Source organism: Fomitiporia mediterranea (genome assembly GCF_000271605.1).
Source record: "Fomitiporia mediterranea MF3/22 unplaced genomic scaffold FOMMEscaffold_9, whole genome shotgun sequence".
In the NCBI taxonomy this organism is placed as follows: Eukaryota; Fungi; Basidiomycota; class Agaricomycetes; order Hymenochaetales; family Hymenochaetaceae; genus Fomitiporia; species Fomitiporia mediterranea.
In genome coordinates, this window is record NW_006760394.1 from 1,049,978 (window position 1) to 1,064,454 (window position 14,477).

The 14,477-nt window shown below is 46.0% G+C and overlaps 5 protein-coding genes across 5 annotated transcripts; all 5 read right to left on the minus strand.

Moving 5' to 3' along the window:
• Nucleotides 1–1,015: 1,015 nt before the first annotated feature.
• Nucleotides 1,016–1,803, minus strand: FOMMEDRAFT_90765 (uncharacterized protein; the record flags this gene model as incomplete). Its single annotated transcript, XM_007269188.1, has 4 exons — nt 1,016–1,128; nt 1,192–1,434; nt 1,489–1,566; nt 1,617–1,803. The coding sequence occupies 4 exons, from the start codon at nt 1,801–1,803 to the stop codon at nt 1,016–1,018; spliced, it is 621 nt and encodes a 206-aa protein (XP_007269250.1).
• A 1,781-nt stretch (nt 1,804–3,584) lies between these two features.
• Nucleotides 3,585–4,303, minus strand: FOMMEDRAFT_159179 (uncharacterized protein; the record flags this gene model as incomplete). Its single annotated transcript, XM_007269189.1, has 2 exons — nt 3,585–4,109; nt 4,238–4,303. 2 exons carry the CDS (start codon nt 4,301–4,303, stop codon nt 3,585–3,587), a joined length of 591 nt encoding a protein of 196 aa, XP_007269251.1.
• Nucleotides 4,304–6,175: 1,872 nt separating this feature from the next.
• On the minus strand, nt 6,176–7,906 carry FOMMEDRAFT_136011 (uncharacterized protein; the record flags this gene model as incomplete). Its single annotated transcript, XM_007269190.1, has 5 exons — nt 6,176–7,032; nt 7,098–7,340; nt 7,399–7,476; nt 7,540–7,726; nt 7,790–7,906. The coding sequence occupies 5 exons, from the start codon at nt 7,904–7,906 to the stop codon at nt 6,176–6,178; spliced, it is 1,482 nt and encodes a 493-aa protein (XP_007269252.1).
• A 1,728-nt stretch (nt 7,907–9,634) lies between these two features.
• Nucleotides 9,635–10,180, minus strand: FOMMEDRAFT_90774 (uncharacterized protein; the record flags this gene model as incomplete). The annotated part of the gene is made up of 2 exons (XM_007269191.1): nt 9,635–9,859; nt 10,001–10,180. Coding segments are annotated over 2 exons (405 nt in total), but the record flags the coding sequence as incomplete, so codon positions are not given.
• Nucleotides 10,181–11,439: 1,259 nt separating this feature from the next.
• FOMMEDRAFT_46724 (acid protease) lies at nt 11,440–12,707 on the minus strand (the record flags this gene model as incomplete). The annotated part of the gene is made up of 5 exons (XM_007269192.1): nt 11,440–11,588; nt 11,642–11,717; nt 11,774–12,441; nt 12,502–12,561; nt 12,617–12,707. Coding segments are annotated over 5 exons (1,044 nt in total), but the record flags the coding sequence as incomplete, so codon positions are not given.
• Between the last annotated feature and the right edge of the window lie 1,770 nt (nt 12,708–14,477).

A 14,477-nucleotide genomic window follows, 5' to 3' on the forward strand; every position in this document is an offset into this window, starting at 1 on the left:
TTCCTTACCGTGGTATGGATCCATGGAAAACCCCATCCATTCTAGGGCCTAATGTGATGTACTGTAGTAACCATACTAACTGTAGTACTTTTTAAACAAGGTTGTTATATAGTATTAAAATGATTTGGTATATAAATAAGTAAAGTAAATGAGGTTTAGAAACTCAAACTTAGTATTTAATTAGAGAATATGCTTAGTAATACCGTATACTCGTATACGGCGTATACGGAAATTTTTTACTTATGGTATACGCATACGCGCGTAAATATACGCCCGTATTTTCAGCTAAAATTTTCTCTTACGATACGGTGCGTAAGCGTATACGCTGCAGGCGTATCCGTAAATTACGCTACGGTGCGGAGCACTACGATCGACTCGTGATGGTCGAAGAGTCCATGACGCTCAACCTAGATGAGCTGGGATGCTCTGAAGGTCCAGAGAAGTTTACTGCAGCACTGCGATCTCGGTATGGAGGAGGGATCTCCTGTACGTCGCCGGCGTCCTCATGCTGTATGACAATTTCGGGTTCGACTGTCCATTCACTTGGAAGACCTGGAGGTAAACGGCGATTGCGTTTCCTGCCTCCGGCAGAACCTGTATGCGAATACGAATTTGATTCACTGCTAAAACCGCTATGTCTGTCGAACGTGGATTGCTGCACTATGCGAGGCATTCTCTGCCCAAGAGACCCAATTTCTGTTGCATTTTGGCTCGATGAGGTGCGGGAATGCAAAATGCTCATCTCGGCCCGATATCGTGCAAGTTTGGCACTTGGTGAGGAATCATATGGAGAATAAGTCGACACTCCACCTGTTTCGAGCTCCGTGCTGGACGGACCCATCCAAGCGTCAGGCAAGAAAGCAGGTTCGGGCTCACGCAGCTTTTGCTGTCGTTTGCGCCAAAAGTAGTACAGCAACCCGCCAAGAAGGAACACGACAATAATCGGTACAATCACTCCAGCAATGACCGCCAAATGCGAATTCGACGGCTGCTTTGGATGTTGATCGACATTCGCTCAATTATCTGTAGAGGGGTTTCCCATGCACGGGTCGGGTTGCGCAGGTTGTCCAGTAGTATTGAATAACCTAGTGCCGGTGCCCCATATGCTGTTCGCATCTGAAACAGCAGCTGATACATGAAATTCGATATACATGAGTGGTCCTTGGAATATGCTGCGCAGTATGAACATACCAAGTATTCGTCCGTTAGGATCAGCTCTATTTGGCCAAGTCAACACATCGTCATTTCCACCCAACGTCACATTGGTGACTACAGAAGAATTTACGGCTGCAAGAGAAATGATGTACGGCTTTTGGCCACCAAAAACGCGTAAACCCAGTAGCTCGCATGTTTCTAAAGGATCTGATGTAGAAAGATTTGCAACTAACGTAATATTCGTCGAGGGTGGCGAAGGAAGGCAACTCGAATTGCCGTCTTCGACATCCAAGTCAGCTGGATGAATTTATGTACCAAACGGAATAAACCAACCGGAAACATTGTAAATAAATGGTGCCTCTCCACCCGAAAGCCCTTGGCTGTCAGCGACCGTGAGCAAAAGGGAAGAGCCTGCAAAACTATCAACGACTCGCAGAAAGAAGTACGATATTTCTGCTCACCACTCGCTTGATTGACGGTCCAGGATAAATTATTACGGTCTGATCCAATGAGCGACACAGTTGGAATGCCTCTCGGCTTCCATGCGATCATGTAATATGGGGGAGTTCCAAAGCTGCTGGAATTGTCGCGGAGTGCCGAGATGACGATCCCATAAGCTTTACACTGTGTCAAATCCCTCGAAATCATCTATATTAACCAAAGAAAGGGATCAAATCAGCAAATGCCTTGGAAATGAGGGCGTACACTGTTGCTGAATTGAAGGCATGCTTTCCTGTCTTGTTCTCCTCCGTAGTACATAACATCCACGACAAGGCCAAGATTAAGACCAGGAATAACATCTGCGGACGAGCCATGATGTCAAGGCAATATTACGTGTCGCGTCAGCGCAGGATTTTGTCAATAATCTGCAGGAAGTCGTATCGCGAAGTGAAGCAAGAAGACCGCAGAATTGGGAGATTAGAACTTAGCAGTGGGAAGTGGCCAGAGTGTAGCGCCGGAGTCGCATCTCAAATGGTATGTATAAACGCTAGTACGCTCTTTGCGATCCAACCTAGACCTCTTCATCACTAATAACCAACAGTTGCCCTGAAAATCATCGGGCGGGGTTCTGTATCTTTAATTGGCTCTTCGTGGGTTCTTCGAGCCGGACCTGTACAGCTTCAAGACAAGTCTAAGTCAAATTTACCCAAATCGAACGACCGATCGTCGGAAGGCATGGAGGTCAAGCGATACTCTCCGTTGCATCTCACACAGATCTCGTAGCTTGTGTTTCTCGAGCCCAATCTAAAAAAAAGATAAGAGAACGCGGACGAAAGAGTCAAAAGTGTCGATCCACTCCGGCGTCCGCTAATTGCAAGACTCTATAAGAAACAGTCGTGTGCAAAACTGGAGCCTTACAATGTCGCAGTCGTTCATGCTTACTATAGCGTTCAGGTTCTGCAGCTGCGGTGCCGATAAGGAGTTCAAGACCGGTGCAGCGCCTCGTCTGCCTGCCCAGGTATAGTCTGAACGTGAGATGACGCAGATTCTGGAATACCGTTAGGATATCCATTGCTTCCTCGGTGGTCAAGCAGATCACGCGTTCTTCATCACAAAGGTCCAGATGAACGAGATACGGACCGACTTCTTTATTTCCGTCCATCCCTAGCAAGGTACACCGTATGTTGCTACACGCAACCGCATCGATCCCTGTGCATAGTTCCTCAGAAGATCATTTTCGTTCGACCAAAGATACTCTTCTGCAAGGTACAGAAACGGAATAGATACGGACTGCTGAGCGATGACAGTAAACAGCATGTCAGAAGAGTTATCGGAAGATGACAGCTTCAGCTCAGCAGCAAGCCCCGTCAACTCCATCACCGTCGGCAAAATTGCATCACGTGCCTTGTATGCTGCAAACTTGTAGAAATCAATATGGATGACCAACGGACACATCTCTGAGTTGTTGACCCAGAGCAGTATCAACTCCGTCGCAGACTCGCAATGATGACGAGGTGCGCCGAGGCTGGTGTACGTCCAGAGCTTTGGAGTGGAGAATGCAATTTTGCGCCAGTGCTTGCAGACGTGGCTTAAGATAAGAGCAGATATTGGTGGTGCAGAGATGCAATCGCTGAACTTGGTCAGCACCAGTAGGTCCAGTACAAGATCTTGCGTAATCCTTCAAGTTCATCTGGAAGATTTGACAGCAGCTCTCTGATGTGCTGACTGACTTGAGGCATCCAACGTTGTCTGTGTATCATTTACTGATGGAATGCCATTTTCCTCAGTGTGTACTTACTTTGTTGTTCCTATGTGATCTGAAATAAGTCTCAATCTCAACAATAGTATTCAGTGCCTTGGGTGCTGTACAATGAATACATTTAATTTGTAGCTACAATCACTTTGTTTACCACTTTCTTCAAAATTGTCTTTTCAAAGATAATTTGTATCTTTGAAAAGACTACTCAACTAAGTGTCTCAGGCTATTGTCAAGGATCTTGCACATCAAAAGCAGAGACATATTTCTGGATATTCTCTTCTGTAGTACCACTCCAGCCCATGCCCTCCATCTGACAAGCCTTCCACGATGGTGACGCACGTGTCGCTGCGAGAATGTCGGCAATGACGTTCAAGTTGTCATTTAATACTAGTGTACGTCTGCCAGACGACCCACCACCCGTTGTCGTCGTCCTATGCTGAAACTGCACCCGTGGTTGACCAAGTGCATTGCTTCCACTGTTGTGGGGGAGACTGTCACGATTGAAGTAATTCAATGAATTGTTGGACGTGTTGTCCATCAATACACCGTCCGATAAGATCCAGTCTTGCCAAGGAATGTCATCATCAATGGGCCCAAAGGGATTGAACCCACGGACGCGCATCTCGTGGATGATGAATAGGGAAGGAAAGGGTGCATAGCGTTCTCCCACATCGAGGGCAACGGCTTTACCGTGGTATTGTCGAAGAGCCTCTTCCTCAGAGTAGTTGACGAACACAAACTTGCGAATCTGCCTCTGGTGAGTATTCGGTTCAGAGCAATGATGGAATAAACTAACATCAGGGCTGAATCAAATAAAGAAGTCATATGCATCAAAAGTGAGGTGATGATGGGCACACATATACAGGCTGTTACGTTGCTCACGTTCTGGATGTTCTTTGGCCTGTTGGGGAATCCACCCGTAGGTCTTGAGTTTGGACCACTATGCATCGCGTTAGCTTCACAGGAGAGGGTGAGGCACACTCAGAAGCAAATTTCTACTCACAAACGCCGATTCTGACTTCATTATAATATGGCAATGTTCAAGTAAACGCCTGTATGATATTCCACAGATGATGCAGTGATTCTGACCAAGAAATTTGTCTCTTTCGTTTGTTCTTGTGTTAAATACAGAAGTTGTAGACAACATCGATATACTACACTCTTCCCAACCATATCCAGGTGGAGGTGCACCTCGTGATAGAGGAAGAGGGAATGTAGGCAGAGGCAGCATGATAGTTGTCACCCGGAGAGAATTGCTGGCGTCAGGTGGCCCAAATGAGACTATATCAGGAACAGTGAATTAGTACATGAGCTATTATATAATGTTCCACATATTATAATCTTATACTACAAAGCTCTAGTGTTTACAGCTGTATATCTGTAACTGCTAGTTTTTAAAAAAAAGTATGTAATAGTATACTATTGTATATCAAGACACACTGTCTTAAAACATTACAAATACTCATATCTTTGCTACAAATACATACAATTGCTCTGCTAGTAGTTGTGTTACACTTTGCTTGTATTGTATCCAACTATATCATAGTAAGATTCAAGTATACTATACTTACTATAAGACAAATCATTATACTTAGAAGATAGTAAGGTCAATGTAAGAGTTTAACTCAAATGCTATACTAGTCTACATTTACTATGTTCTGTATTTATTGTAAATATATAAAAACAAAGAACAAGTATGTAAAGGAGAAGAAGAGGGGTAGACTAAAGAAACTATTAGGGAAAAGTCTAAAATGGTTATATTACAATATAATAGTGTGAAAAAGGTTTAAAAAAAGCAATTTGTGTATTATCAGACCTCAACTTATAATAAAGTGGTATAACCTTGTATAAGGTACTATAAGGTTTATTGATGTAATAAAAGTGTATAAGGGCAATACCTCTTTTAAACATATAAAATGCAAAATATCAGACCTCCCTTTTTTGAAAGGTATAATAAGGACTTCAATAATCTCAAAGTATAATATATGTTTGTAATGTTTTACAGACTATACAAAGCTATACATTTTTAAAATAAATAGAATAATTATATTGAAATATTTATACAATACATTGCTATCTGTAATAATTAAGGAGGAAAATAATCTGAGAACGTGTACATAATAATGATGGTGCACCCGGTATGCTGGTTGACCGACGGTTCTGTGGGAGGACAAAGCTGGGAGGACCTCCTTCTGCTACAAGACCCTGTACGGTCTGCATCAAGATTTGTGCAGAGAGCGAGTGAGAGTGACTGCGTCCGCCGCGAGGCAAATACGAGTAGGCGGAAGTTGGGATCAGACCAGACTCGAGCGGCAAACGAGTGCATTTACAAGTGTGTTCTCATCAATCACCGGCAGGCACGCGATACTTGGATTTAAAGCGTTTTCATTGAGACATGTAGATTACATACTCGGGAGTTATAAACAGCGTGGCCTCTACATGCTCGGTCTGCTGCGGACTCCCTTGCTATGCAAATGAGGGTTGCGGGATTTAGCGAAAAGGTGATATAGATGCAAGATGAACGAAAGGTAATAAATCCGACGTGCAGAAGGTCAAAGGATCAAGGGGCGCGAACGTCTTGGTAAATTACGTCTGTCAACTTGGCGACAGTAAGATATAACCCATCGATAGAAACGGTAGTAAAGGAAGGAGGGTTATTGTAGACAAGGGATAAAGAGGACAAAGGGTAAAGAGGCATAAATAGCGTCAAACAGAAGTCATGAAAGGAGTAGAGGAAAAAGTAGAGTAGAGTATTTGTGGGGACTATAAAACAGCATATTGTACAACACAGACTAAAAGAGTGAAGGAGCTAAGAATTGTCTACGTAAGGAGGTCCGTTGCTTTTCCTTTCCCTTTATTCAGAGTCGGAGTGGGATGTAAAGGTGCGGAGCTTCCAGCGGATTGATCACCGGAGCTTGACGGTCGACTCGTGGCAGTCGAGGAGTCCACAACACTCAACCCGGCTGAGCTAGGAGGCGCAGCGGGACCGGTTGATTGCGCCGGAGCAGCATTGTGATTTTGGTATGGAGGCGGAATCTCTTGTACAGCACCGGCGTCCTGATGCTGAATAACGATTTCAGGCTCAACTGTCCATTCGCTCGAAACACCTGGCGGTAATCGGGGATCACTCTTTCCACCTCCTGCAGAGCCGGTATGCGAGTACGACCCTGACAGACTGCCGCTATGTCCATCGAACGTGGACTGCCGGACCATCCCAGGCATCGTCGGTGAAAGGTATCCCATTCCTATCGCATTTTGGCTCGATGAGGTGCGGGAATGGGTAGCGCTCATCTCGTCACGATATCGCGCAAGCTTTGCACTTGGTGGAGGATCATACGGGGAATAAGTTGACGCTGCACCTGTTCCTGTCTCCATGATGGACGGGCCCATCCACGCGTCCGGCAGGAAAGCAGGTTCAGGTTCGCGTTGCTTCTGCTGTCGTTTGCGCCAGAGGTAGTATCCTAACCCAGCGAGAAGACTTAGGACAACGACAGGTACAATCACACCAGCAATGACTGCTGCGTGTGATTTAGACGGCTGCGGCGGATTTTGATCAACATTGGCTGAGTTCCCCGATTGGGTTGATAGTGTGCACGACTGATCCGTCACAGCCTGTCCAGTAGTCTTGAATAATCCAGTACTCGTACCCCATACCCCATTTGCATCTGATACGGAAGCTGACGCATCGGAATCGGATAATCATAAGTGCTTGCTTGGAAGATACCACTATGCATGAACGTACCCATTACTTGACCATCTGGATCAGCTCGATTTGGCCAAGTCAACACGTCGTCATTTCCGCCCAACGTCACATTGGTGACTACAGGCGAGTTTACGGCTGCGATAGAAATAGTGTATGGCTTTTGGCCACCAAAAACACGCAAACCCAGTAGCTCGCATGTTTCTAAAGGATCTGACGTAGAAAGATTTGCGGCCAATGTGATGTTCGTCGAGGGTGGTGAAGGAAGGCAACTCGAATCGCCGTCTTCAGGACCCTAGTCAGCTAATTGAAGTCTTGTACAAAAAAAATGAGATAAACCAACCGGAAACAGTGTAAAGGTATGGTGACTCTCCACCGGAAAACCCTTGGCTATCGGTGACTGTCACAAGAAGTGTGGAACCTTCAAGACAATAATATCAGAGAGGCTCAGAAAATAACAATATTGCACGAGATTTCTACTTACCACTCGCAAGATTGACGGTCCAGGATAAATTATTACGGTCCGATCCAATGGAAGAGACAGTTGGAATGCCATCCGGCTTCCACGCGATCATGTAGTATGGGGGTGTTCCAAAGCTGCTGGAATTGGTGGGGAGCGCCATGATGGAAAGGCCATACGTTTTACACTGCGTCAAGTCCGTCGAAATCATCTGAAGTACCAACGGGAAATAATGGGTTCAACTCATCAAATGTGTATAGAATAAAACACGTACGTTGCTGCCAAAAGTCCATTGAAAGGCTGATGCGCCAGTTGGGTTATCCTGCGCCAAACATAGCATCCACGACGAGGCCAGACTTAAAGCCGCGACCAACTTCTGTGACCGAGCCATTATGCCGGGACAGTCTTACGTGCAAATTGACAGCAGCGTCGGCGCAGGATTTCGTCGATGACCTGCAGAAGGTCGAATCGCGGAGCAAGAAACCCGCAGTGGGGAGGAGGGTGAAAGTGGGATATGATCAAAATGCGGCAACTAGGGTCGAGTACCGAACGGTGTATAAACGATGCGTAACGTGGGCGCCAACGCTAGTTCTAGAAGAGATTGATTTCTGCACAGCCCGTTCTGCTCGGAACCGTTGCGGTGCTTTGCGATCCCGTCCCTATCTATTCTTGCATTGCCTGCCATCGCTACCATCGATGGACGTTGCCCTGAAGATCATTCAGTCGACTTCTGTACGACCAGCCAACTGGTATCTCGAGCAATTCGAGTTGTTCAACTTGAAGGTCAAGGAGACGGTTGAGTATCCTCGAGTCTTCGGAGATTGTCCGATCGTCGGAAGATAGGGTTCTTAAGCGGAGCCTCTCCGTTACATCTCCCGCACAGATCTCGTCGGTTGTCGGACGCGATCCGCACATGCCGAAAGGGTGAAAGAAATGCTTCCAACACGTCTTGAATGCAGAAAACGAAATTATATGTTTTTCTAATCGAATTTCAACTCCCTCATAAAAATGCGGAATATAACAGAAAAGTTGCTCAATGTTCAATGAGCGACACTTTCGATAACGTTCTATCATAAAGATCGAAACGTACCCCTATTTCTCTGAAATATGAGCGCTTTATCGTCCTTCAGCGGCAAGATGGAGGTGTTAACAGAATCCGCAGGCCCATTAGGCACCTGTCCCTGATGATGAACCAGATGATGTCGGCTTTCACACACTCCGAATTGATGAAGTTTACATAATCGATCTGCAACTTACTTTCCATTCAGTCAGCCCTTTCCTGTTAACCATCTGCATCGAACTGCGAGCCACGAACTGTTTCAACTTCCTGTCCTCTCCGACATGTAGCACCATGTTGCTGAAGGCGACTGCAATCGCCCGAGAGGAAGCCAGATGTCTCTGTTTCTTCATGCTTGACTTGGCATTACACTAAAAGAATCCGTTTGGTCATTAGACGCCCGTCTGCATAGTTTGAGTTATATACGCCGGAGGTAATCGAGTATGCAACCATCGACGGATCGAAGGTCTTCTCAAAATCAATCGAGCTACTGATTCGAAAGGCGGCGAACTGGGAGACAGCTTCCCATTTTAAATTCCAAGATGTCAGGCGACCGGGATGTGGTGATGATAAATTTCCTTTTGCTTTTACAACAGACATACCAGACGCTCTCTTACTTACAAGATCCGATTATATTACTAAGGCAAACGTCAAATCAAAGCACCCTGCTTGCCACAACATCCACCTTCACGACTTCTGGAGTCTTTACGAACAGTTCATCTGCCTTCGCAAACAACGCGGCGGCGACCTTTCCATTGAGGTGTGCCTGTCTAAAATCAAATTGATATCAGTATCCAGCACAACAACACTAGCAAATATAACGATAGGAACGATAAGAATCAAAAATTGTGATGATAGAAACCAGGTTCGGATCCTGGCTGGTGCTACAACAAATGAGGGTAGCAATAACGACAACTGCTTACCTTCCTTCCTCACCCTCCGAGAAGTCCAGAATTCCGAAGACGTTTGTCCCTTCAAGCTGAATTGCATACCACTGTGGGGTGAGCGTCTCTTCTTCTACGAGTGGAAGTGCGGACTACATTTACATGCATATTGATTGTGTCATGTCAGAGCCTCTCCCTGAATTTGAAATTTGAAATTCAACAACTGAACGAGAAGACGTACGATAAGGAATTGCTTGGCATCCTCGACTTTATTCGGTTTCGCCTCTGCTAGGACGCGTAGTCCAAGCTTGACGTCTGCTTTCTGAACTTTACTTGCTAGAACTTGGGCCTTGTTGATCTGTGGAGCTCCAGCGACCAAGGTTGGCGCGTTGGCAACAAGTGCCTCTGCGATCTTGCCTGCGTACAAGTGTGCCATAAGTAAAGTATATGCGTCAATATTCAGATGATCAAGATATCATCAACAAAAAAGAATTCAATAACCCAGCCGCCATCCATGCACGATTCATATCACAAATCCAGCAACTGATTCAATCTCACCATTCAGATGTGCTGCCCGTCCTTCCTCCTCAGCGAACGTATCAAAGATCGCATACGTCGGCGAAGCGCTCTCGTACTTCAGAGCATACCACTGTAGCGTCTTCGGTTCTCCAGGAAGAAGTGAGAATCCAGCGCGCAGAAAGTCGGCTAGCGCGGACGATTGGCTCTCGTTTGCGGGTAGTGGGACAAATAGACCGAGGGATGCTGTAATACGGGAAGAAGGCAGGTTAAGTGGATGAACAGGTATTGCAAGTCGAAACGGAAAGAATATTATGTACTAGAGACTTACGAGTAGACATATCTTCACCGTCGACGATGATGTTGGGTGTTTGACTGAGGCAGGCATTGCTCAACGATGCACGTTATAATCATTCTCAGCATTGTGGGATTCGATGACGGAGTGGTAGCCATCCGTGGTAACATTGACTACATACAGGTGTCTTGGCGGCGATGATCAAAGTCATTCTAAAATTAAAGCTTACTGTACCCCACGATAACTCCAATGCCATCAAGGAAAATCATGGTACATTTTTATTTTATTTTAGCAGCATATAGTCTCTAGCTGTAGCTGAGTTTAATGTTATTTCTATTCTGCCACTTGTAATGACGTGGACGCCCGATTACATTAAGCAAAACCTATTCCTCGGCTTGCAAACTGTGCTTCGAAAGCCTGCATCTAATTAACCATCCATATATTCACCTATGCGGGTAACAGATCGTCGTGAGAGCGAGCCAGTCTAATGGAACATGCAGAATGGACAAAAGGTGTAACAGCGTTAAATACCAATGAGTCCGTACTGCCCGAAATGCGGTTCAGATCAAATAAGATAAAAGAAAAAGAAAACGAGTGAGTGAAAATTTGCAAAACAAGTTAGTATACGTATGATACGTGAGATGGTATGAGATAACAAGAGTGAGAAAGAGTGAGTGAGCAGAAAACGGAAATAGAAGATAGTAATCCAATCCGGTAAATGAAGGAAAAGTCCAACGGCTGAGTCCAAGAAAACCTGCCGTTCCTCATGCATGATGATAGTCATATCTCGGCTCCGCGTACTGTCCCGCTGGATATCCACCAGCTCCATACGGCTGAGCATACTGTGCTCCCTGCGGTCTCGACACATTATCAACCAAAGGAGCATACGAATTCGTTCCAACCATCGCAGGCCTAAACCCACCCTCCATCCTCACTCTACTCCTCCTCGTCCTCAACCTCGAGAAAATACAAAACGCAATCGCACCCAATAACAGAGCACCAGCAACTGAAACGACAACGATGAACCACCAAGTTTTGTAGAATAGGTTTTTCGCTTGGTCCTTTACACGGCTGAAAGAAGATTTAAGAGAGTCGGTATCTGCGTCGTCTGTCGTCTCCGGGGAGTGTTTTGCGTCTGCTTCGGAGAGCAAGGCTGCTTGGGAGGCGGTTGTGTCGACTCCGCCTAGGCGTGCGTTGACAAAGTCTGTGTGTGCTGAGCCTGGGTCGGTGACGGAGAGGAGTTGGATGTAGGGGTCTGCGACGGAGGAGTTTGAGCCGTCGACGAAGTCGCCGAAGTTAATTAATAAGTAGGTGTTGCGCACTACCTCAATAATTAGTAAAATCGCTTGGAATAGAAGTGATTTTAAAACTTACAAAACGCCATACCGAGGATTGCGTCAAATGCCCCGAAGTTTTGGTGATCTGCCACAGATGGTGCAATTTGTTGGAACTAATTTAAGCTTTAGTGACCGGCACAAACAACATGCAGAAACTACCGATACGTACAGTTGACATGCACGTTTTCGCCTTTCCAGAGGAGTCAGTTTGCTCAGGCGTAGTCAAATCCAAAGGTGAAATCGGATACTTGACACCACCAAACGAAAAAGTAACGTTCAACTCATAGTCGCAAGGTACTCGCCAGTAACCCGGTGTACCCTGCTGAGGAACAAACACCGCATCCGGTACACGACCATAGATAGCATCAGCAATTTCTCTAGGAACTTGAGGGTAAGTGAACCCTGTGTCGAAGATGACGTGGAACTGGTGTGCATTGCCCTGCGCCGGGTCAGGAATGGATGTATTCGTCGTTATGTTCTTGCTATCAGGCCCGATGATCCCGTTCTCGTCAAGCAGTGTCTGCCAATGTTGAATACCGAACTGATCCTGCAAGGCCGGCAGCTTCTTTTGTTTCGTAACATCCTCCAGCGTCGGAATGACTGATCCGATAGTCAGCTGTCCTGCCTGCGGCGACGTGCCTCCGGGGTTTGCATCAGTCTCGCGAGTGAGAAGGACGGAAATGAAGTTGGGCGTTGACGTATTTTGGCGGAAGATCCGGTCAAGCGGAGGTGCACCAGAGGAACTCTTGACTTTCGAACGGATGTTCGAGAGGGAAGCTGGTCCCAAACCAATGAGACCCTGGGTGTCGGGATTATCAGAGCTCGGAATGACATTAACTTGAGAAGAGCGTTTTGTGAGAGAGAAAGCTGGAGATTAAAATTGTCTGAACGACATACTGTATGCCTGGTCTTTGACCGTGAAATCGTCAAAGACCATTTCGGCTGTATTAATAAACCCTAGACAAATTGCTCAACATAACGCAAAAATAATTTAATACCATGGATAACGCACCTTTTGCTGAGCCAGACGCATAAGTTACTTCAGTCTCAATGCTGAGATTTTTTGTTCCGGGCACGTTTCCAATGACCCATAAGTCGGAGCTTCATCAAATGCGACGTCGGTTACGGCCCATGTTTCACCGTGTGAGAATCCCATGCACTCACCTCCCAGTATCAATCAAGACCTTGAACTCCGAGCCACCAAGCGTGAGGTTGGCAGAATATACAGTATCTGCGTCGCTTTGTACAATTGTGCTGCCATTTCCAAAAGCACCAATGTCGACAGTTCGTTTGCCAAGTAAACCCGAAACGGCTGATCGCGACTGTCCAAGAATAGAGAAAGAAACCGCTTCGGCGGAGGTCACCGCGAGAAGTACGGTCAAGAGTGCGCCGGACGTGCCGAATATACTAGAGGAGCCCGTCACCTTCATGTCGGAGGGCGGGAGGGTAACAGGAGACAGCGTGGAGGGAGGAGGAGGAATAGAAGAAGCACTTTTAATTCGTTTCCAAGTGACTTCTTATACTTCACACATGCGTGAAAGAGCGCCGGTTTTCATCGCCTGGGCAATTTGGCTGATTGACATCATGGCTGTGCACGGCGAGGAAGCAGGCTTTTCTCGTGTCGCGGACAAGCACGGGGCCTGAATCACTGCCCCAGGGCGTGCCGACCGTATATTCTCATCCATTCTGATGTTGGGACTCTCCTTCGTCTTGCAACTTCATCCGTGTTGTCGACTTTCTCAGTTTGTTTCCACGTTCAAGGATGGACAAGAGGTCAGTTGTGAAGGTGGTGAAGGATGACAAGCGTGATCGACAGGGCACGGATAATCCTTTCCTTTTTGAGCCACGTGCGCCTTTTCCGCGTTCTGGAACCTTTTGTTGTTTACAGTACAACGGCCGCTGTTTGCATGTTTACCTTTACACAAATTATAACAAATTAGACAACATCAAAACGTCGAGGAGTGTCTCCACATAACGCACTACATCAAGGCCACCGAATGGTCTCGGTATGTACATGCGCTCCGTAAGACAGGGACTCCCCCGAGACAACCGATCGGTTCATCGCATGCACCGCATAGAAGACAACGAGGCCACAGAATCATGTTATGTAATTACATTCCTTGGGTGTATGCGGTGAACAATTGCACTAACAGCGAAATCACGAAGTATGATTATTCTGGCTCGTGCATTGCCGACGGTGACTGCTGACAAGCGAGCTAACCTGCTTTAATGACTCAAGCAAACAACAGGCACAGTGCTTGTAGTGCCAAGCCAAGCCAAGGTGCAGATGGAAACGACAGTGCCTTCAGGATCAAGGCAGTGAATAACAAAGTGAGGTTATTTATTAGGTGCAACTGGTCACAACACACATACTAACTGTAGCTACAGGAATGCAACATTCCAATATATCTCCCTGCATATATTGACATGCTCTGGCAAAGGCTGGTACTGACTTTTTCCTTACCCCTCTAGTCAATGGTGTGTCTAAACTGTTGGTAGTATGACAACAAAAATCTGACGTATTGTCTTGGTTTGTCCTGACACCTAATTGAGTAGTAACACAGAAATTGAGTGATTGCTTTGAATCATAATTTCATACTACTTAATTGTATGAGCTTAGGTACAGGGTAATTACTGTACTAGTGCAAACAGCAGCCACTTGTCAGTAACAGTATAGAGGGGACCCAAAGGCTCAGCAAGGGGACTCAGGCTACAACTATTCTACACAACAGAAATACAGAACACAAGCACTGGAATGTAGTTGGAACTTGTAGAACAGGCAGAGAGAGAGAGTGAGACAAGAGTAGAGTATATAGAGTGAGCCTAAGAGTACAGGACTACTTAGAGTAGACAAGATCAAGACTACAGGACTA